The sequence below is a fragment of the Eurypyga helias genome, unplaced genomic scaffold (assembly GCF_000690775.1).
Source record: "Eurypyga helias isolate BGI_N326 unplaced genomic scaffold, ASM69077v1 scaffold17, whole genome shotgun sequence".
Taxonomy (NCBI): Eukaryota; Metazoa; Chordata; class Aves; order Eurypygiformes; family Eurypygidae; genus Eurypyga; species Eurypyga helias.
Genome location: NW_010262121.1, coordinates 1 through 22343, shown reverse-complemented (window position 1 = coordinate 22343; position 22343 = coordinate 1). Strand labels below are relative to the sequence as shown.

At 42.7% G+C, this 22343-nt stretch overlaps 1 protein-coding gene across 1 annotated transcript in view; it reads left to right on the top strand.

Moving 5' to 3' along the window:
• TTC37 (tetratricopeptide repeat domain 37) overlaps positions 1–12529 on the top strand; it is a gene marked incomplete at its 5' end in the record, with an annotated part of 27889 nt that extends 15360 nt beyond the window's left edge. Inside the window, 9 exons of the mRNA XM_010155576.1 lie at positions 3–84; positions 1607–1735; positions 2360–2481; positions 4224–4382; positions 7065–7217; positions 8968–9111; positions 9343–9344; positions 10828–10936; positions 12452–12529. Of these exons, the coding sequence (XP_010153878.1) occupies positions 3–84; positions 1607–1735; positions 2360–2481; positions 4224–4382; positions 7065–7217; positions 8968–9111; positions 9343–9344; positions 10828–10936; positions 12452–12529 (978 nt within the window). The remainder of the gene's footprint in view (positions 1–2; positions 85–1606; positions 1736–2359; positions 2482–4223; positions 4383–7064; positions 7218–8967; positions 9112–9342; positions 9345–10827; positions 10937–12451) is intronic.
• Between the last annotated feature and the right edge of the window lie 9814 nt (positions 12530–22343).

Below are 22343 nucleotides of genomic sequence, written 5' to 3'. Positions count from 1 at the left end.
AGTTGGCAGCAGGATGTCACATGTTAGATGATGAGAAAAATAATCCTCTGAAAAATATTCAGAAGGCAATCCACCTCTGTCCAGGTTACTCTTGTTCTCAGACACATCAGGGATATTTTTTTCTTTACCCATCAGAAACAAAATTGTGCTAACAAAAATAAGTACTTTTCTGGGTTGTTTTGTTCTTTTGGGGAGTATGCTTAGAGTTGAAATTTTAACTGTCATTTCAAGTTTAGACAGGGAAAATCAATTGCTGAGTTTTAAGGCTTGTTCTGAAAACTTGGGCAATTTATTAATCCCTCAGCAGGAGAAGAGATAAGCATTATTTTGTATGTTAGACAAGAAGAACACATGTTCCCTCAGAGTCAGTATGCTACACCAAGCAGAAGAGATTTATTCCTCTCGCTTGAGAATTTAGATTGGAAGTGTTCTGTTACAATATGCTGGTTAGGAAGTACAGGCAACTGTTCACCTACTGCTTAATGGTGATCTGTATTAAATGTATGAAGTGCAAATCTAGTGGGGTTTTCAAGTGTCAATTTGCACCTGATAGTGAAATACGGAAACATTGTTTTTTCTGCAGTATTCTTGCTCTGATGCATTAGTGTCGCTGCAAGTTAAAAAATTCAGTGACTTTCCTACAGGTGCGTGCAAGACTGTGACTGCTGTGCAAAAGCAGTATGCTTCACATTTTACTTTGTTTGATCTTCAGGCTTTGGTTTGTTTTCCTGGCAAAATTCATCATCTTTGGGATGAAAACGTTACATGGGTGAAATTTTGAGCTGAGCAGTGTCCACTTCAGGACAGACCACTTTTCTAAGTGGTAGTTGCTCTTTATGGGGCTGGGTCAGGGTAAAGCTGACACTGGAATTAGCTGACACTAGAAGTAGGCACAGATCACCATAACTTTCACACTAGTAATCGGAAAAGGCTGAGTCTGTATGACTGAAAGCTGTGGAGGGCATCTTGGGATTTTTGTTGCCACTGTTGTGTGGCACGAAGTGATAGTCAAGTTTAACTTGTATATAGAATCGTAGAATCTTCTAGGTTGGAAAAGACCTTTTAAGATCAAGTTCAACCATTAACTCAGCACAGCCACGGCCACCACTAATCCATGTCCCTAAACACCACATCCACATGCCTCCTAAATCCCTTCAGGATGGTGACTCCACCACCTCCCTGGGCAGCCCCTTCCAATGCCTGACAGCCCTTTCAGTGAAGAATTTTTCCCATCTAAACCTTCCCTGGCACAACTTGAGGCCGTTTCGTAATGAATCACATAGTGTAGTCAGAAGTAAACTGGCAGGTTCGGTTAGCGCACCAGTGGCTGTGTAAAAAATACATTAGTTGGCTTTAGAAACAGCATCGTTGTCTTATAATTGGAAGACTTTTACTAGTTCAATGCAAATAGTTACCAGCTGCCTTGGGCTGAGCTGATGTAAGGGTCTGATGGAATTACCTGCCTTGTTCTGGCAATCTCACTTATCTACAGTGTGTTTTTCCATTGGTGGCTGTGGTTTTATGTTTAACCTGGTAAAGACCATTCTAAATGAACTACCAGCATATTTAGAATGGGTATGAGTTGCCTTTAACTATTCTTTTCTAGATAATCCTGCTGCCTGGGCAGTGCTGATGGCAGCCTGTCATGCTGAGAACACTGTTGTCTGTCTAAACAACACTCAGCCGAAGCGAACAGGTCTGGAGATGACACTTCTGTCTGCAGTTTCAGCGAAAAGTAAGCTATACGAGTTTGAGTTTTTTTAAATAAAATCGGAATGCTCTAAGCTTGCAATACTCTGGAATCTCAGAAGCTTGCCAGTAAGCTGAGAATTCCTCAGTAGTGGTTTGAGCTCTGACTGTATTTTATCACATAAAAATGCGAAATCCTAGTGCACAGCTAGGGTTAATTACTGAATCACAGCTTGCTTTCCCCCTCCAAAGCCTCACATGCTTTTTTAAAATAGTACTTACGAACTCTGATGCCCAAGTGGATGGCTGTATTACAGCATAGAAACACTGATTACGGGGAAGGGCTGAAGTACTCTTGGGTTCTGTAACTCTTCCAATAGAGAGATAACCTCCACCTCGGTCTTGCTCAATGTCTACAGTATTTTGAAAACTGGAATTAAAATTCCATGTGTGATGGATTGTTCTCAAACTATTACCTCAAATAGTGTATTCTTTTTTCTTCTCTTCTTGCTTTTAATTTTACTGTCTCCTAGTGTTCGTACTAATGCAGGAAGCCGTGTCAGGTTAATACTCCTAAGAGTTCTCTCTTCCCAGATGTACAGCATGTGAAATGGTATGGCACTACAGCATATATGGTAGTCTGGTTAAGTGTTTTTTCCTGGTTTTGCAGCTAGAGAAAACAACCTTCCACATAAATATATTCAGACTCTTGAGGACTGGTGTCTCTGTCAAGCTATTACAAGCCTAGAGGAGACTGGTAAACTCTCAGAAGCTGAAGCTCTTTGTACCAAGGTATGATGGCATCATACTGGCGGATTATGGTAGAATTAGCAATTGTCTCTTCCATCAGAGCTACAAGATGCAATAGGGGTTGGTATTTTATCCCCTCCCCAAGATACTCTGCTTGCAAAACCAGAAATGTGTTAATAGTTGAAACAAGCAATGTATGACATGACAAAGCTAAGTCTGCCCTTCTGCTTTTATTCATTAACCTAGTATTAAGCATAATGTTACAGAAATCCATGGCAAGAAATCCAGGTAGGAGACTTGCAGGGGACTTGGATGTATTCTCCTGTGTTGTGCTGGTTCTTCATTTCAGATCCACAAGTGGATGTTTAATAATTTAGAAAGGAAAATCTTGAGGCAACACAACTGGGGAAGGGGACTGGCGCGTTTAAAAGCCTCAGGTGTGTGTTTCATGTGTTCATGAACAGAAGACTTGGCAAAAGATAAGCCAGTTGGACACAGCAGCACACTTCCCTGATTTTCATTAACGAAAATGAGTATTCCCGTGCAAATGTGCTCCTTGCTTATGGCATTTCTGCATTAACGGGGAAAGGAGTTTAAAATACACACACCAAACCCAAAATAACTCCTGATTCAGTGACCATGCTGGTTTTGTAGGGGGAAGTTTGTTTGCTTGGTGAGAAGGCATTTTGCTTTTCTGACCAGCATATCTGCTGGCCTGTCTTACATTAACGACAGTCAGGGATTTCTAGACATACCTGGGTGGGGGGGAAGGTCATGGTCTATTTGGTTTGATTTTTGTTAGTTAAATAGTTTAGGGAGAGGACAGTCAGTGACTGCGATTTGTGAAGAAACAAGTATTAGTCTCTGGTACCATAAAGTCTCCTCGACAGTTTTCAGCCCCAGGATTCTCAAAGGCAGTATAACTGGGGATGATGAGTCAGGCACTGCAGTTGTTCAGTTTGAGATAGGCAGTGTGATTCCACACTTGCTAATGGGGGCAAATTGCAGCAAATACCAGCAGCTCCTGTTGTGTTTCACAAAGTCTCTGTGTGTCCATGTATTCTTCGCAAAGCAGCAGCTTCTGAAGGACTCACACACAATGCTGATTTTGTTTTGTTTTGTTTTGTTTTTTTTAATGGGTGAAAAGAGTAAGTGCTGTTTCTTAGGGCAGATCGCATTGTAATTCTTGGAAGTATTGTGGTTTGAACAAGTAAAATAAGATGTAATGTGACTTGCAGAAGCTTTACATGCTTCACCTGAGAAAGATAAAGCAACAGATGGCTAGTTTTCTGTCTTTGCTTTATTGCGTGTTCCCAAAAACACTCTGCAGGTATCTGCTGATATTGAACAGGAAATGTTTAGTGAGGAGCTTCTGTTCCAGTGAGAACAAAGCACCTAGCTGGGAGAACAAAAATTGCTTGGAACATACCCAAGGTCACTTTCAGCCACCAGACAGGTTTTTACCTCCCTTATCCCAAAATCTGTAATGATTGTGAAACCAAAGGAGAATTGGAGGTCTGCCGTTTACCTATCTATCTCTCAGAAACCTCTGAGGGTAGGACATGTACAAATTTTGAGGACAGAAAAAACTTTATCTGTTTTCATGTGTCAATTCCTGGAACACTCCTTTGTGTAGAGTAGGAGGAAAATGCCATGTTGCAATCATCGTGAGAATGCTTTAAATGCTGTTTTCTGTAAAGACCAAAATGGAAACAGTCGAAGTATCTTCTGATATTTGGAAATGGTAACTCTGATAGCACATTGAGCCTTGGTTTTGGTTTTAGGGTTTAAAAAGCTGCCCGGAGCACCCAGCTCTGTTTTTGCTTTTGAGACAAGTTCAGTGTAAGCAGCTGTTGCAGTCTCACAAAGAACTTCCAAACAACATCCTGGAGGAGCTTCACAAGACGGTCATGGCCAGTTCAACTTCCGTTGCAGCCTGGCAAGTAAGTGTGGATCTTCTCCCTGACTTTGGTGTACTGCTGTCAGCGGTGTGTGCACTCTGCGTGGGTGAGCGTTGGTTTCACTGTTTGCTTTAGTTTGTCCGCCAACAGCCAGTGACAGAAAAAACAGCTTATATTCAGTTCATTATAAAATAGTAACATTATGTTAATTTACTTTAATATTTGAAACAATAAGGGCTGGTAGTAAAAGCAAGCAGATGTGAAGGCAGGAGAATTAAAACCTTGAGATAAACCACTGGCACCTCTGTCTTTAGGTATCTGTGGCTTTGCATATGGGCAGAAACCAGTGAAGTATTCCATAACCCATAAGTCAAGTAAACGTTTTCCTCATACAGTAATAGACAATTCATTATTCAGGATCTGAAAGTCTGGATAAGTCTCTTTCTCCATAACCTCCTGATGTCAGGTGTCACCATTCGTTTGAGAAGGATGAGTCTGCAGGGGAGAGAAATCACTCCCACTGGGTGTTCACTCACTTACTCCCTTCCATGGCATCACAAGAGACCATTTTTAGTTAATGTGAAGGTGCTGTAACTCGCTTCATGTGCTGCTTCTGTGAAACAATCCAAGAAGTCTGTCTCACACACGCCTTCTGGCGATGCAGCATACTTACTTATTTCATTCCTAGCCGTTCCTGTTAGTTATGGCTACTGTCTTCCTTCACCAGTGTTGTTTATAAAAATTCCATGAGCTTTTGGAGTCCTGTATGTAGTTGGAAGACTTGCGGTGCTCCCTCTGCCTGTCAAGCAAAGCCCCGTTTGTGGAAAGATTGACGAGAGCAGATTGCAGTCTTAGAAAATCAGTGCAAGGCTGCTGTAGAGATCATTATCTCACTTGTTATGAGGCTGCAGATCTCCATCCCTTCTGGAACATATGAGTGTAATTTGTGGAGGGGTTCTTTTTTATGACTCACTTTTCTTTTGCTTGAGAGATTTCATCTTTCTGAACTGCAGAACTCAGACTGGATTTGCAAAATATGGGGGCATGCAAGAAGTGATTGTATCCTCTAATTTAGTACTATATTTTGAAAATGGAATTAGGGCTTATATATATTCTCCAAGCATCCCTTGCATAGCCCAGTGTCATCTTGCTTACAAGCACAGAGAAGAAGTGAACTGAAAGTGTATGTGATCGGGGATGAAGGGAAAGGTTTTGTTTTTTTTTTTTAATTCAGGCCACAGATAAGATACCTCTGAGGAAGATCTTTTCAGTCTTCAGTTAAAGAAGGTATTTATGAGGGCTTGGATAGCACTCTGAAAAACCCTGGCTGCTACATCTGTTCCTAATGGATAGATTTATGCATTCATGTTTTCTGGCTCTAGACTTCCAAAGAGTTTGATGGATATTTTGTCTTACTCAGTATATGTCGTGATGCCTTACAGTTTTACTTAGTTAGAGGGGGCCATTACCTCTGATTTTTGCTTACGTTTTTGGCTTTTGTCTAAATGGTTGCTTTGCAAGATTTAGGAGTACTGCACTACCGATCTGATGGCTCTTCTGCTTTTTGTGCTGTGGCTTACCAGGAAAATGGAGAAAAGCTGATCTGGCAGAGCTGCCATTGTGCCTTTGCATGAGGGATCTCTTCCTCACGGCTTGAGTGCTAGGTAACTTCTGCTCCAAAAAAAACTGAGGCCAAGGAAAGCTCCTTTTCCCTGCATATAAATGGGTCTTTTAATTTACAAAGTAGTCCTGCAATTTGATGTCAAGGATGCACAATCTCACTATTGCTAATAAATACTTTGTGGTGTGTCTCTTAATTATACGTAACTTCTGTGCATTAGAAGGGTTAGGAATTTTGCCTCTTTCAACACCAGGCAGTCTTTAGCTAGCAGAAGTCTAAAAATCTTTGCTTAAAAGCAAGGGAATTTTTTTTTTTTATATATAAGTTGCTTTGTTTGCTTGGTGATCCAGCAAAGACTATTTCTAAATGTACCTTACGCATTTTGATGAACATCATGTACATGTCAGGGTTTTGCAAACTTGTGGCTGCCTCGGCTTCAAAAAATGTGACGTGACTGCAGAATTAAAGAAGGGGGAGTTAGAATCCTTTTAATTCTTGTCATGAGCAAATCCAGGACATCTTGTGCTGGCGGAGCAAGCAGCAGGAGCATGAAACTTCACAAATCCCAGTGTGTACTTCCTTAGCCCCATCTAGCTCCCCCAGCATGACCCTGCTGGGTCAGAAACTGTAGCCCAACCCTTCATCTGAGCTCAGGATCACACTCTATCTTCCTGGCGTTATGCAGGATGGCTGGAAAAAGCTTTGCTCCAGGGGAAGAATTACCTTTTCATCTCTACAGAACTTCCAGCAACAACTGAGGCATCACACAATGCTCTTGTAGTCTGAAGGGTGACTAACAAAGCCAGGTGTGTTTATTCACCTGTCAGCAATCTCCACATTAAGACAGCCATCAGACACCCGTCCATGGGTGGTCAAGGGAAGTCTTAAAGAAATTACTTTGAGGTGTTGTGCCAGCTCTGCAGCAGGCCAGGCTTTCCTGCAAGGCACTGCACAGTGTGTTGTTGGAATGAGGGCTGGGTGGGTGGTGGTATGTTAGCTAATAGTGTGCTGTGGTACTGTCATAAATTGAGCTAAATGATATTATCTAATGGATGTGTGTTTTGGTGGCTGCATAACTGATTTTGTTGGATCTTTATTTTCAGTGGCTGGCAAAAGTATATCAGTCTCAAAGAATGATGGTTGGAGCAGAGATGTGTTACAGAAAGAGTCTGCAGTTGGCATCACAGCAGGGCACCTGGAATGAGAAGTTATCCAGTCTGCTCAGGCTAGCTATGCTCGCGCTGGAAATCTGCATGGTAGGATAATCGAAAGTACATAACTACATGATTTCACTTGTCCATGGGATGCAGGGTTTCTGCAGTCTTTAAATGAAGCCCATGTATAAATGACTTCGGATTTCATGAATGACAACTAGAGAATAAAATGAGACTGCAAGGGTCAGTGGACTGCTTTTAGAATGTCTCTTTGTAAGTGAGGTTGCTGTGAAATACTCACATAAAACCACTGTGTACGTAACTTGTTCAATAAGGCTTATGTGTCTAGTAACAGATTCAGTTTGATCATCCAAAGCGATGTACCCATCAACTCCCTGTCCGCTCGTTCAGACAACTTCCTTACACGTTTTTCCTGCACTGGTGCCTAGAGACTTCAGTCAAGTTTTTCATGTAACTTTATGCCGTATGGTCATTTTTAGATAGGTTTCCTTGCCTTGAAGTGTTAAGACAATCTAAGGGAGGTTTACCTTGTGGTGTAAAGAAAATCATTCTACTCCTTGCACCCAGGGGCCAGGTGAACATAAATTCTTAGCAAATGTTTATTCTCTTTAAAAATTGTCACTCTAGAAACCTGAAGTGCACCGCCGGACTTCTCTGAAGACTGGTGTAAAAGGTAGATACTGCTGTGGTCTTGGCTGACGCTTTTTCATGTATCTTAACAGATGACAGAGCTAACAGCTGTAATCAGAATCAGGCAAAGGAACCTCATATATCCTGAGTACTTACATAGGAAAAGGCAGTCAGGGTTATCGAGGATAAAGCTTCAAAGCTGTGGCTCCTGATATGCAGAGAGAATCTCCCTCAGTGTAGATAAGTTTCTTCCTCACAAACATATGCGTCAAAAGGCAGAATTTGTCAAGTGACAGGATTTTCCTCCCATGATTCTTCTGTCTGTTTTTGCTCCCTGTTTCCTGTACCTCCTAAATGTCTCCACAGGTCACAAGGTGCCCTCTAACTTAATACTACTTCAGATGCTTCAGATAATACTGAATTGCCTGAAAATGTGCAAGACTTCTTTAAAAATGTGATTGGTATAAATGTGGTTATCTCATCTCTAGTTTTTGCATGAGCAGAGAAGCTGATCAGTGCATTTCTGTTTGGCCACTCTAATCTGCACTGCCTTAATAAAATGTGCAAAAGCCTGGTGAAAACCTTACTTAGATCCAAGAAAGCTCCATGTTTGAAAATTGCTTGTTTCCCAATTTTCTGTCTAAATGAAGATCTGGGCACCCCTTCAAGTTCAGTAATTTGAATGCTACCCGGTCACAGTGGGGATAAGGCAACTTCTCTTAAGCCAGATGATGCAGCAATATGCTTAATAGTTGCTCTATTAGGTAATTACCATCTTGGAGTTGGTTTTTGCTTCTGGTAAAATATGATGTCACTTCTGGGGCTAAATGCTACATTCTAGAATAGTCTAGTGCATGGGATAAAATTTTACAAGCTCAAGAGCCAGCAAGGGTTTGTGAGTAAAAGAAGCATTACTAAAACACACATGGAAAAAGTAAACTTATTCTTTGCATAAACAAGCGAGTGTATCACTGGCAAGGCTGGTCCCAAAATATTTTATGTGACTTTTCCAAGCTCTTCTAATCACTTTTGTTTGGTTTTTTGGGGTGGTTGGTTTTTTTAATCTTTCTAACCTGCCAATATTTTATATTACTCAGAACAGCTTGAATTAAACCTGCTCTTCAGAGAGCTGCAAACAAAAACTGAATTACACTACACACTACAATAAACCTCTTTCTTTTTCTCTTTTCTTTTATTGTAGGCTAATGTCTCAAATGAGCACTGGCCGTCCTTGGTTGAGGAGGCAACAGCTGAAGCTTTGAAGCTTTCTTCTTGCCCCGTGGCTACTCTCTTCCAAGCACTGCTACAGTATAACCGCAAAATGGGGGCAAGGTATGTGAGATCTGTTAATTTTAAATGGAACACACTGCCTAGAAGTACAAACAGTCATTATCTGCAGATCTAACTCCAGGAAGTAAAAGAAAAGCGAAAAGAGGAATTAATTAGTGAAGTAGTATGGCAGTTAAAAGGGAGAGAGGGAAGAGGTTAGTGTTGTGGGGAGCAGGAAGGAGCAGAATCTTCCTCCTTTTCTTAAAAAACCCTCACATATATAACCTTCATACCAAGGGAAAAACAGCTGTAAGACAACTTCTGTTTTAATAGAGTGTTACCTGAATAAATTAATCAGGAAGACTAAACATTCTTAAAGGTCTTGTTCAGTAGCAAAGTGGGAACAAATACTGCTGTCCTGTCTGCTGCTGGGATTCATTTTGATCGTGTGTTGGGCTCACAGGCAAAGTTTGTGTTCATTCCCGAGCAACCAGGTGCTCATTGTGGCTTTTTCAGGCAAGGGAGGAAAATTCAGGGGAGGTGGTCTTGGAAGCCTCCTACTTTGTGAGTTTGATTATTCGGTATAGTTTGTCTTTTATGGTATTTTTGCTTAAGCTATGAAAAATGAGAATATTCTTCATGTTTTTGTTCAATAACTTCACCCGTTTTCATGGACAGTTCTAATAAACTGGCATACTTTCTCTGTGGGCTTTTGAGAAGGTGACGGGCAGCCTAATGCGATTGCAGTGATTGTCGATGATAAAAATTGGGATGAAAACTTACGTTATCAATTAAAAACAGTCTTGTTACAATTTCAGCTATTAACTTACGTGAACAGTGAGGTGTATCACAAGATCGAATCGATCTGCCTAAGTGTTTCAAAATCCTGAAACAAGAAATTAATCCTAAATACAAATAGCAAACAAAAACTAGGTGCAGCCCCCTCAGCAGCCTGTTAAATCACAAAGTACCGGATAATCACATCGGTTACGAATGGCAGAAGTCTTGAACAAGAGCCAAAGGTGATGGAACACCAGTGAATGAGTATGACACCACTAAACTTAATTAACAGTTTCCACCAGATTTCTAATGACTCAGTGAGCTTGAAAATGCCTTGGTTAGGTCTGAGATGGGGGTGCTGGAAGGTAGTATCAGCCAAACAGATGTTTAGCCTTTGTGTAGTACTCTGTCTTCCAATTTCCTTCTCTTCTGCAGTTTCACATCTTGCTTCTGTGTTTGCAGGAACTGCAATGTCTCTTGTGAGTGCCTGTACTAAACATATTTGTGTATGATATTAAATTCTGCTGGGATTATTAAGATTTACTGTAGTACCTGCCTTTCTGAGGTTGTACTGTCTGCCTACAGATTTCTTCCACAGCTCTTAAACAAGAGAATACCTACCTGCTGTACTTGTTAGCAGATCATGTGCTGAAATCAGAGTCTGTGCTGAGTTCACAGACAGCAAGTTGTTTCTCCTGGTACTGTAGCAGTCATAAAATATGCTATGTCAGTCTAATTTGGGTTACTTGCTAGCTAAAGCACCGACTTGAGTGCAGTATATTAAGCATAACAACGGTGTAATGCAGTGTTCCTTAGCATTCTAGATGCAACTCTATAGGAAACAAAGGAATGTGCAGCTCTGCTCCTCACTTTTCTTGTGTGGTATGGAAATAAGGATCTTCCCTTACATTACTCCTGATGGTTGTTTCTTGCTGTGGGATACTGGTATGTTACAGGCCACCCAGTTGGCTGCATTTGATTTGGATTATGTTTTGGTTATGCTTCCAGGGAGACTTTTAAGAGTGGTTTATCAAGCGGGGAATCCAGAAACCATTGTGTCGGTGGCACGCTGGTACCTCCTGCAACACCTGTATGCCAAAGATGATTATGAACTAATAGATGTAAGACATTCCATTTTATACAGAAATTCAGTCTGTTTACCTTCGGTATCATGCCTGCAGCTTGGAAGTGGGGTAGACGGAGGCTAAGGAGGTGCTGGCTTACTGCTCTAGAGATTGCAGTGTTAAAGGATTCTACACTGACAAAACATACCTCAGTTTTTGAAATTGTTTGTTTGAAAGTCTTGTGTTCCTCTGTGCAATACTAATGAAAAACAAACGGTGAAATCTCTCTCTATTCCAAACTGGCAAGAATTCTACTAGTGACTTTTCAGTAGGCTTGAGGACCATTTCATCAGAACTTCACCAGAACACATAAACGCACTGAAAATGCTAATTCCCTCTAGCCTGGCTGGAACACTGTGGTATCCCTGACCTGAAAGATCTGAACAGCAGAGTGCTGTACTTTCTGTGCTTAGGACTTTTATTATGTCTGTAACGGTACATTATTTTCAGTACACAGCAAATGGCACATTAGTTTCTGTTGACAGTACTTCACAAATGGATTTGGTCAAACTCGAAAATCCACACAGCTCTTTCATGTGATGCAAAAGGGGGGTGGTTCATTTTGGTTTGTAACTGGAATCACTTTGCTACTCCAACTGAATACACGCTGCTAGTAATCCCCTCACCGCTGCCACTGGCGTGATGAGCTCTTCTGCCCAGATTAACAGCTGTTCCCTGGTGAAGCTTCGAATGTGGAGCCAAGTTTCTTTAGAGGTACAACACCTCAAGTAGGCTCAGCATTGACCAAAATCCATTGTAAGACACACAGGTTCTTAATAAAGCTGGAGTTAATGAGTTTGGATGATCCTGGTGTGATCTCATTGCACTTGCTTCTGCAAAGTCATCTATACTCCCTACCCCTGAGTACAGCAACAGTAATGGCTCAAGATTTGCTCAATTCTACTTAACGGTTTTCCTTTTTAATACGTGTAATGTGATTGCATTAGAAGAGAAATGCCAGAAGCTTGTGAACATCAGGCTGTCATGGGAGGTTTTGTAACTAGTAGAAAATCTGCAAATAGGAGGTGTGGAAAATAAACAAAAGAAGGGTAAATTTAAATGGGAGAGGGAAAAGGATACCTTGGCAGTTTTGTTTAAGTAGCTGCAGCCACTGCTCCTGTTTGGCAAATTTAGATTTATACAACTGTACTAGCAGGAGGCAAGTGTGTGTCAGCAGGGAGATAGGTCTCATTTAGCTCTGCCAGTTTAGTTGCCAGCTGATAACTTACTTGTCAGACTTGTTCTCAGCCTCAAGTAACAAGTGATGCTGTTGTAGTGCCTTGCAGGTGACTACAGGTTTTGCAAGTCATGACAGGGTGGGGGTTTCAGGTAAGCTGATGTGTTATGTTGAATATTTCCTATCTAGCCTTATGGATTACTTAATCTCTTAAGGAAACTGCATAGCAGAAATTAAAATGCATTTGAGAATGCCAGTAAAATACTAACAGTAAAATATTAAATTGTCAGGTTGTCATTGCTTGGTTTTTTTTGTTTTGTTTTTTTCCTCTCCAGGTGCTTATAGAAAATGCCAAAGCTCATGGGGATATTAGAGCTCTGGAACTGAATGAGAAATTGTCAGCAAGTGCCTAAATATGGACTATCTCAAGTGAAAAATCTTGCATTCACGCAGTGTAATCATCCAGGAGCATATGTGGTTTGGGCTTTTTTATTTGTCGGTGCCTGGTTGTGCTTTTTTGTTGCATCAACTTAAACTTTGTCTTTAGTTTTACTTATTAGTAAGTAAAGTAAGTTACTTTGTTGACGTAGGTTATTTTCTTGTTGACTTGAGTTCCACCATACAAATACACTTTATTTGAAAGGAAAACCCTGATTTTTGCTTCTGTTTTCTTCCTTGCTGAAACCTCAGCGCTGTTCGCGGTGGAGAGTACTTGTCTGTTTCCCCCTTGGCCACGCGCAGAAGTACAATATTAACTGCACTGGCAGTGATGCAGGGCTTTCTTGGCCAAGATTCTTATTAGCTAAGTAGCAGTACAGCATCTTCTCTCCCAGATACTGTAAAACATTCAGAGATTTTAAAATGTCTGTATTCCTCTGGTATAGTTTGTTTGGCCATTGAGACCCAAATCCACTTGGAACTTCATGTGTGTTGCCATTTTATACTTTTTTAAGGTCTTTTTTTCTTTTTTTTAAGCTGATTTTCATTACAGCAGTGTATCCTCTTGGCTGCAGGCTTCGGTAAACATTCCCATCAAGAAAAGCTTGTGATTGTCAGGGACAGGGTCATATTTATAAATGTGTATAACAGGGTCTATTTATGTCTCGGTAATTCTGCTGCTGACTGCTTAATTGGATGAATCATGACAGTGGTTCTTAAGACATGATGTTATTTGCCTGTATGTACATGAAAATAAAAAAAAACAAAGCAGTGATTCTAATCTGTTAATGCTGCCATTAGGACTTCCAAACTGTGGACAAGTCACGATAGCTGTCCATTTCCTGGTTAAAATGACTGTCTGCCCACCAAAGCCTTACGAGGCCTCGTACCATCCTGTGTTACAGAGAAGAAAGGACTCCTCAGGGCGTGCAGTGGGATGGCACCACACTTGGTTTCAGAGCCCGTTGTGTCGAGCTCGAAGAAAGCAGGATGCCAAGCTGGTGCGTGCGGGATGCGCATCCCTGCGACCAGCCGTGCCCCGTGAATCTCTGGGAAGTGGGCGAGAGCCAGGAGCGTGTCACTGGTATTTTAAAGAGGAAAGCTCAGCTCGGTAGGCTGGGGTTTCTACTCTGCGGAGGTGAGTAGAAACCTCTGTGAATGGCAAGAATCCCTCCTTGTCTCCCACACTTTCCTTCTCCCACCCATCACCATGCAAAATGCCTTCCTTAAAAAGATTTTTTTCGGTAAATTTAGATCGATTGTGGTTCCCTTCACAGCCTGCTGTCACACAGACTTGAACTATCAGCAACTGCAAATATTAAAAGGGAATGTTGCAAAAGCCAGGCTCGTGACTCTCAAGACTAGCTGTAACTTTTTTTAGGTTGCTACTATTAAAAGCCTCGAAGTCTTTACAGCCTGTAGTTCGTATCCTTGGCGTATGTTCCTGACATCTGTGCCTCCTACTCTTGCGGTGGGAGAACCATCATCGCCCTGACGCCAGTGGCTGCCTGCCCTTGTTCTGCACGAGCATTAGCCTACAAGTTTTTCAGCACTGAACCTTCAGTACTTTTTAACAACGAGAAGAACAGACAGATAACAGCAGGCCAGAGAAACCAGCTCAGTAACTGTCAGCTGTGAATGTTCCGTGCTTGGAGGGAAAAAAATTAATAATGCAATGGGGTTTTTTTCTCTTTAGAAGACCATGAAGTTGCTTTTTCTGCCATCAGTGATGAACTCCTTGAACAAGATAATTATACAGCCCGAAGTTGTATTACGTGCCCTGTAGGAAAAAATAAACCCACGTATCTCTACCACCTACTCAGTGAAAAGTGCTCGGGGAGCATGAGTTTAAATTGAAACTTCTGTAAAATCCACCACTAAGAAGTATAAGTCCTGCTCTCCTCATTTTTGGCAATGCATAGCCTCTACAGAATTGGCTCTTGTAGGTCTGCTCTAACACTGCAACACCTTGTAAATCCACACCGGCTGACAGCCCTTTACTGTTGCGGAGCTCGGCTCCGGAATGCTAGGTTGTGTTCAAAGGCAACTGAGTGTTACTGAGCTGGGGAACGGAGAGCTGGTTATGGATTGCACTGCCTGGGAAGTCCGGCATTCGGCCACTGTTGCTGTAAAGGGGAAAAAGTTAAACGTTCCCCAGCCATTATTTGTTGCATTATGTTGGCTTGTGCTGAAGGCAGAATGCAGTGAGGTCTCAGGAATTTCAAGGCAGAACTTTTCACTGCTTCAGATACAAAGGGCTTTATATGCTTCTTGCATGTTCTTTTATGAGGCAGTGGCTTGCTTCTGAGGATTTTATTTATTTTTGGGGGTCATGCACGTTCATCTCATTCTCAGTATTTACCAAGCAGCACTGGATTGGATTTCTGTGCAGCTTCTGAGCTCTCAAAATGGTATAATGAAATATAGTGGGTAATTACAATAATTTAGTCTTGCCTAACATTAGCTTTTAACAAATCACAGATATATACTTGTTTCTCCCTGGTACATTTTTTTATACCTTTTATATTTTAAAAAAAAAATGGGGGTTTTAAAAGTCATAGATATAAAACCCTTGACAACAGAGAAACAACCCTTTAATTCTGCACAAATGCACCCTGGCAAGGAAAAGTGCATCCCTAACCCTGCAGCCCAGCTGCATATGGCCCTAGATGCTTGGAATTCAGCTTTCCTTTTCCTAGTTAATTAGCTTTCTACTGATTTAACTGAACAACTGACAGTTTAAATAATGTTTAAATGTTTCTCGGGGGAGACAGGGATCATTCTGAGTTGGGTTGCAATGCGGAGTGATAAATATTGAGATAAGTCCTTTATGCAGTGAAGTCACTCAATAGCAACGTTCCAAATAGATCTTCGTGTGTGATCTGAATTTATGATTAGGCCCTCAAACCCTTCTACTTTAGTCATAGAAATCGGTGTTCAGATAAAGCAACATGCGGTTGTGCCATACTGCCATGTGAAAAGACAGGTAGATGGATGGATAGAAAATGTGCAGCAATGCTTCTGTCCTTTTCTCTCCTCCAGGGTTAAACGCTGAAGGTTGGCCTGGCTTTTTAAATTTTTTCTCTTAATTTTTTTGTGTGGTTTGGGGTTTTTTTGTTTAAACTCTGAGCTTATAGAGGCATGTTCCTTAATAATCTTGTATTTCACCTTTTCAGTGTTCCTCAGTATACTGAGCACTGCAGCATCCAGGGTACTCAATGGGGAGACAGATAGACCAAGCCATGCGAACTGCTGTGTGGCAAGAGTGCCTAGACGGAGCCACAGAACAGTGTGGGAGGCTGCCCTCAACCCAAAAGTCCTGCTATGAGTGCACAAATGGAATTTAAGTCTACTCTGAAGGCAGAGCCTCCTGTGATGGATGGAACATATAGTGAGACCAAAATATGGTTTTGGAGTAGGTCAGAAACTGCTGCAGGTTATTGTGGTTTCAGTGCTGCTGGTTTCCTGCTGCTTGTAGGAAAGGAGCACCTCTGCTGGGGGGACAGGCTGAGAGTTGGGCTTGTTCAGCCTGGAGAAGAGAAGGCTCCGGGGAGACCTTATTGCAGCCTTCCAGTACCTGAAGGGGCTACAAGGAAGCTGGGGGGGACTTTTTACAAGGGCCTGTAGTGACAGGACAAGGGGTAATGGGTTTAAATTGAAAGTGGGGAGGGTTAGATTAGATATCAGGAAGAAGTTCTTCCTGGAGAGGGTGCTGAGGCACTGAACAGGTTGCCCAGAGAAGCTGTGGATGCCCCATCCCTGGATGTCTTCAAGGCCAGGCTGGATGAGGCTTTGAGCAACCTGGTCTAGTGGAAGGTGTCCCTGCCCATGGCAGGGGGGTTGGAACTAGATGGTCTGTCAGGTTCCTTCCAACCCTAACCATTCTGTGGTTCTATGAAACGTGGCAAATGCAGACCTGACACAAAAGCAGGCGCAAGGTTGGGCATCTTTCCATGGTTGTGAAGAGCCTGGCCACTAACAAAACACACAGAGGTCATCTGCATCTGTGGCTGTTCTTCATATTTTTACAATACTGAAGTGATTTTAGGACTTTTTACTCACTGGATAATTGAGCGTACCAGAATTTCTGCTGTATGAGCAATGTGATTAATTGCTGAAGGAGCACTCCCTGCTTCCTGCATCAACTGGGTTTCAGCCGTCACGTTGTACAGCTCTGGCTTCTCAGAGGAGCCACCTGAAATCCGTGGCTTTGAGAAACCTGCTTTTCTGTAGAGCAACAAGCACAGCAGACTTGAGATATGGGTCATTGAAGGAGGATTATCTGAGCTGTTTTGAACTTTCTCTCTGTGCAGTGGATGGTGCAGGGCTTTCTGGAAACAAACATGGTGCAGAAATTCAGATTTCTATTGCAGTTGCACTTTGACCTCCTTTCTTGGCCTCCTTGTAAAGAACTTTGGCTTCCTTTAGGAAATTATACTGATAGTCTTCTTTTGCCCTCCTCCCAGAGCTTCTCTTCTTATTTCCAGACTATTTTTCTTCTTTTTTGAAGCAAAAACCACAATGTCAGTTACATTTTTCAGTGTTCTACTGCAAACAATCAGTTACTCAAACAGAGGAGATAAGAAATAAACCTTAATGTATCTTCTAATGATTAACTTGTATTTTGTTGCCTGTACCCCATTTATTAGCTACTTTTAGCAACACAGTAATTTACTATAGTAGGTTCAAATCATGCATATTCTGATTCTATGATATAGGTTAATCATATTCTGTGATTCTGTGACACCCGTTTTCATAACGCTATTGCTACACGCACCTTGTGTGCAGCTGGCGGAGTTAATAGACCTGGTACCGATGTAGCTTATGGCAGGGCTGGGCTAACTGCACTTAACTAGTTTGCCTAAAGTCTTTTAAATACTGTGAACACTTTTATATGAAATATGCTTGTAACATTTCAAGCCAACCCTTAGTTTATCTTTTGTTTTACAGCGAAGTCCCCTGTGGTAAAATTGCTGTGTAAATGACTGTTGGTGTTACAAAGCTGTTATTTTTGTGGCTGCACAGTATCATAACTAGCACTAACACCCTACAAGGACAGGGGAAAACAAAATCAGGTGTGTGCAAAAGCTTCTTCTTTAACTCAATGCTGCTTCTCTCTGCAGAGCACCTGTAAGAGTGATGGTTCTTCGTGTTCCGTCTTCAGAGAGGTCGCATCTTTTTTATGTCTTTCTGAATTTTCTTTTTTTCAAGTTTCAGCTTTGTATTCTGTATTTGTTGGAGCAGCTCCAGAGACTCCTGAATGGATTGAAATCCTGGTAAACGAATAGGAACAATTAATTAAGTAGCGGTTGCTTTCAATACATTAAAAAATTCCTCTTTTACTTTGCAAAGGTTTCTGACCCGCGTTTAATACAGAGCACAATCTATTTCATCATTTTATTGAGTACCATGGATGTGCATTAGCAGCTTGGGTTGCAAGCTCCTTGCTGTAGGAATTGTGTCTTCCAATGCATCAGGCAGTACCAAGCATGATTACACATGGCCATCAACTGCAATTGGCATTGGATCAGAGCTGTGGAGTAAAGAAAATGTGATGCCTGCCTTTAAAACCAAGGGCATTGTTCACTTTAAAGCATATTGTTCTTTCAGTGAGCATTGGGTGTTTTGTTTTGTTTGGGTTTTTTAAGCCTGTGGCCCTTATTTTGAGACCAAGACTGTGTGTTCCCATCGGATGCTGACACTGCCTACCGGAGAGTGAGGTTGGTGCCATGGATCTCCAAGAGTTGCAGCAATAGCAAATAAGAGTTATGTTTCATCGGAGGTGGATGCTGTTTTGCTGTGCAATTGTGGGAGAACGGGAGCTCAGCCTCACTGGCTGTGTGTATGTAGGTGTATAAAAACAAAGAAGGGAGTGTGAACATGCACTTTTTTTCCCAAAACAGAGCTACAGATCACCTGATAAACGTTCTTTGGATCACTGTACAGTCAGAAACTGTCAGTAAAGACAGAAAATTAGAAAAACAAGCCGCTGTTACCTAGTTGTTTCCAGATCGCAACAACTTTCAAATTACAATGTGGTAGTTCTTTAAATTTGTCACACGTGTCACATAGGTGTTAACCTGTTAGCAAGCGAACAGTCTAACAGTGGATTAAAATTAATTCTCTTCCTCTTTTTATTTATTTTCCTTGAACTGCTTATTGTAATATGGCAGCTGATGACATGTTTTTCTTCTTGGAACGGTTGTTTAATATGGATTATTTTTGCCACTGCTACCCTCTAGACAGTCCTCAACCAAATCGCTTCACAGTGCTGAGAATTTTATGAATTCTAGGCATGTCTCTGATTTCCAAGATGCCAGTCTCTGCTGAAGCACGAACAGCTGCTGAGACAGTCTTGAGGCTGCCTCTGTGCCCTTCATGCTGCTCCGCACCTCTTCAGTGGCTTCTTTCCCCCCTTTTTATAGGGTCAGCCCCTGCCAGAGGACTGCCATGGGAAGGAGCAGTCCTTGGACTTGAGTTTGAAGACAAGCATGGCCAAAGTCTGGTATAAACACATCTTTTTTGCTGTCAATTTCTGCGGGCAGGAATTTGAAGCAAAGAGCTCTCTCTGCACCAGAATGCCTTAGCCACAGCTTGCTTGGAGATGCTGTCTTGCGTTCACTCGGATGAAGCTGCACATAGACCTCGGCTAATTTGAGCTTGGCTTGCTGCAGCCTCAGAGCAGGGCTTGTAGGTGGGCTGCAGATGATGAAGGAATTGGAGCTGAAGTAAAGAGCCGGGGTCCTCGATCACAGAAACTTGGGAGATGAGAACCAGACGCTGGAGTTTCAAGTGAGAACATGTAAGATGTGAAGCCCTTGTGTAAGGATTTCCAGCCATCTGTTCCCCTGGAGACAGGGCTGAGTGATTTTCTTTTTTTTTTTAGGGTTTTTTTAGGTTTTTTAGGCCCTGATGCGGCCACTGTGTTCAGTGATCAGCTGCAAGTGGAGGGCATTGCAAGAGATGAGGTTTGAGTGACAGGATAGATTACAGTGGGCAAAATCTCCCTGGAGAAGGCCATATGCTAAGTGCCAGATGAAAGCCTTTCTAATTGCTGCTGGAAGTTGCACGGCCGAAATCATCTCAGGTTGGTAAAGTAGCTCGTGCTCTGCATTACATTAACATGACTGTCCCATAAGAAGCAGCTGCCGCGTATCCAGCGACGTTATCCAACTGCTCCCGTCTTCGCTTGCACAACATAGGGTCTGTGTCGGGCAGCTTCAGCCCATCCAGATGCCTCTTTCTCCAGCTGCTGTTGGTGGAAAAATGGGGAGTAAAGGATGAAAATGACAAAACCATCACACATGATCTCAGTGGCAGGATCTGTGCAAAAGGGAATGACTTCTGCCTCCCAGTGAAGGTTAGGGATCTGGCAAACAGGAGAAATAGGTGCTCTAAAGAATCTGGAAAACAGGTGGTGAAATGGCCTTTTAAACGATCTTCCCTTGGGATTCTTAGGAAGAGAAAGCAACCTGTGTGCAAGTGCTGGTGGTCTGCAAAGACAAGTGGGCTGACCCACACAGCCCTGTACATGGGGTTTAGGAGAAAGCAGCAGTCATTTTAATGTCCTTCTGTCTTTACTGGAAAGTATTTCCTGGAGCAGCAAGTTACTGTAGAAATTTATTTTAAAAATAAATTCCATGAAAGCCCATCCTCACCTGATCTGTATTCATTTTGGATTTCCTCAAGCTCCTTCCAGATCTGTCTTTCAAATCTGGTGATTCTTGCATGCAGGTTTTTTTCATCACTTTTCATCTGCTTCAGCTGCTTTTCGTATTTCTGTGGTTTATCCATTTGTTCTAGCTTTAGTGACAGAAGCAGGAGCTTTTCTTCTACTCCTTTTTCTGCTCTTTCCTTTAAATACACAACAACGGATAAGACAATTTAAGCATGCCCGTATTAAACTGCCTCCTGCCAACCGTGCGTTTGGCCAGCCTTGCTTCCTAATCCCATGTGTCACAACACTGAATAAACACAGGTGAGGTCTGGTACCTTGGAGAAAGTGTCAATCCTCTTCCCCAACCCACCAAATAAACTGTGAGAGAGGGGCTGGGCGAGGACAAAGGTGCTTTTTGGTTTATTTATTTATTTATTTATTTTAAAATCCAGTGACACACTTTGCGACAACAGTCTGCTGCTAGCGGGAAAAAGAAGGTTGGCCCCTGTCAGACCTGCCTGACTGTGGGTTGGCAAGCAGAGCAGTCTCTCTCAAGCTCAGCACACCTCTTGGAGGCAATTCCCCCTTCTCAGGGGTGCTCAGACCTGGTCTGTGCAGCTGCCCACCCCTCCTGAACTGCTGCTCCGCACTCGCAAAGCAGCTCCATCACCAGCGCCATCGTCCCTGCAGCCCCAGGCGTACGCAGGAGCATGTGTCCGATGACGGGACACCAAGAGGATGGCTGCTGAAGGCAGATGCCTGCACTGCCAGGGCCACTGCTCCACAGTAACAAGCGCCTTCTTGGCCAGGGTTGAAGCTCAGCTCCTACTCTTTCCTTCAGCATTCAGGCTGAGGTTTCCCTCAGCTCCTAGGGCCCGAGCTGTGCTTTCACTGAGGTGACGTCCAGAGGACCACTGTGCATGCCTCTGTGTACATGTAAGAATAGAAGGCTTTGGGGAGACCTTATAGCACCTCCCAGTACCTGAAGGGGCTACAAGGAAGCTGGGGGGGACTTTTTACAAGGGCCTGTAGTGACAGGACAAGGGGTAACGGGTTTAAATTGAAATCAGGGAGGTTTAGAATGGATATCAGGAAGAAGTTCTTCCCGGAGAGGGTGGTGAAGCACTGGAACAGGTTGCCCAGGGAAGCTGTGGATGCCCCATCCCTGGAAGTGTTCAAGGCCAGGCTGGATGAGGCTTTGAGCAACCTGGTCTAGGGGAAGGTGTCCCTGCCCATGGCAGGGGGGGTGGGACTAGATGATCTTTAAGGTCCCTTCCAACCCAAACCATTCTGTGATTCTAAGTGTACATAGAAAGCTAAATGCATACCTTACTCAAGCTGTTTAAGAGTGGCTTTGAAGGCTTTAACTCCTGCTAGCATTGTGTTGGTTTGGCACAGCAGCCTCCTTACGGGAGAATAACTACATGTATTTGTGTGTTTTCCACAAAACAATGACAGAAACTATTAGTGCAGGAAGGGAAATCAAACAGTAGCTTTGAGACAGCGGCTGACAAGTCAGCAATGTTTATAATATCTTCCTGGCTGCACTAAGTGTTGGTTGCATTGCGTAGGAGAGTTCATCATCAGGCAGAATGAAGTTCAGGAGTGTTTCAGTTCCAAGCCACTTCTGAATCGGGTCTTTGATCAGCAGCCTTTGTGCTGGCACCGAGACGTGGTGGTGATTGTCTCTGGGTCACTTCTGAATGCTGCATCAGAACGAATGGCACGCAGCAAAGGAGGAAAAGCTTTAGAAGCTGTGCAGGAATTAAAAAGCATTGGTCCTATGCCAAGTGCTAACTGCTGCAGTGGAACCAAAACATGGTGCTTTTTCATGTACCGTGAGGGTTTGTCTATGAGTAAAAACAGGTGAAATTTGCACAGATGACCCCTTCCTTTTCTGGGCTTTCCAACAAGTGGGGTTGGGCAGTGTTCAGGGGTGGCCCCGGAGCTCAGCTCGGGATAGGAAAACACCACTGTTGGGTGCATCAGGGTTACGCAGATGTGAAGTAGCCATCGGGGAAGACTTTATTTCCCAGGATGTCCAGGGCACTGTGGGATCTCCATCCTCGGAAACAAAAATCACAGGGATGAGGCCCAAGCCAACACTTGGCTGTTGGTCCTGTTTGAGCGAG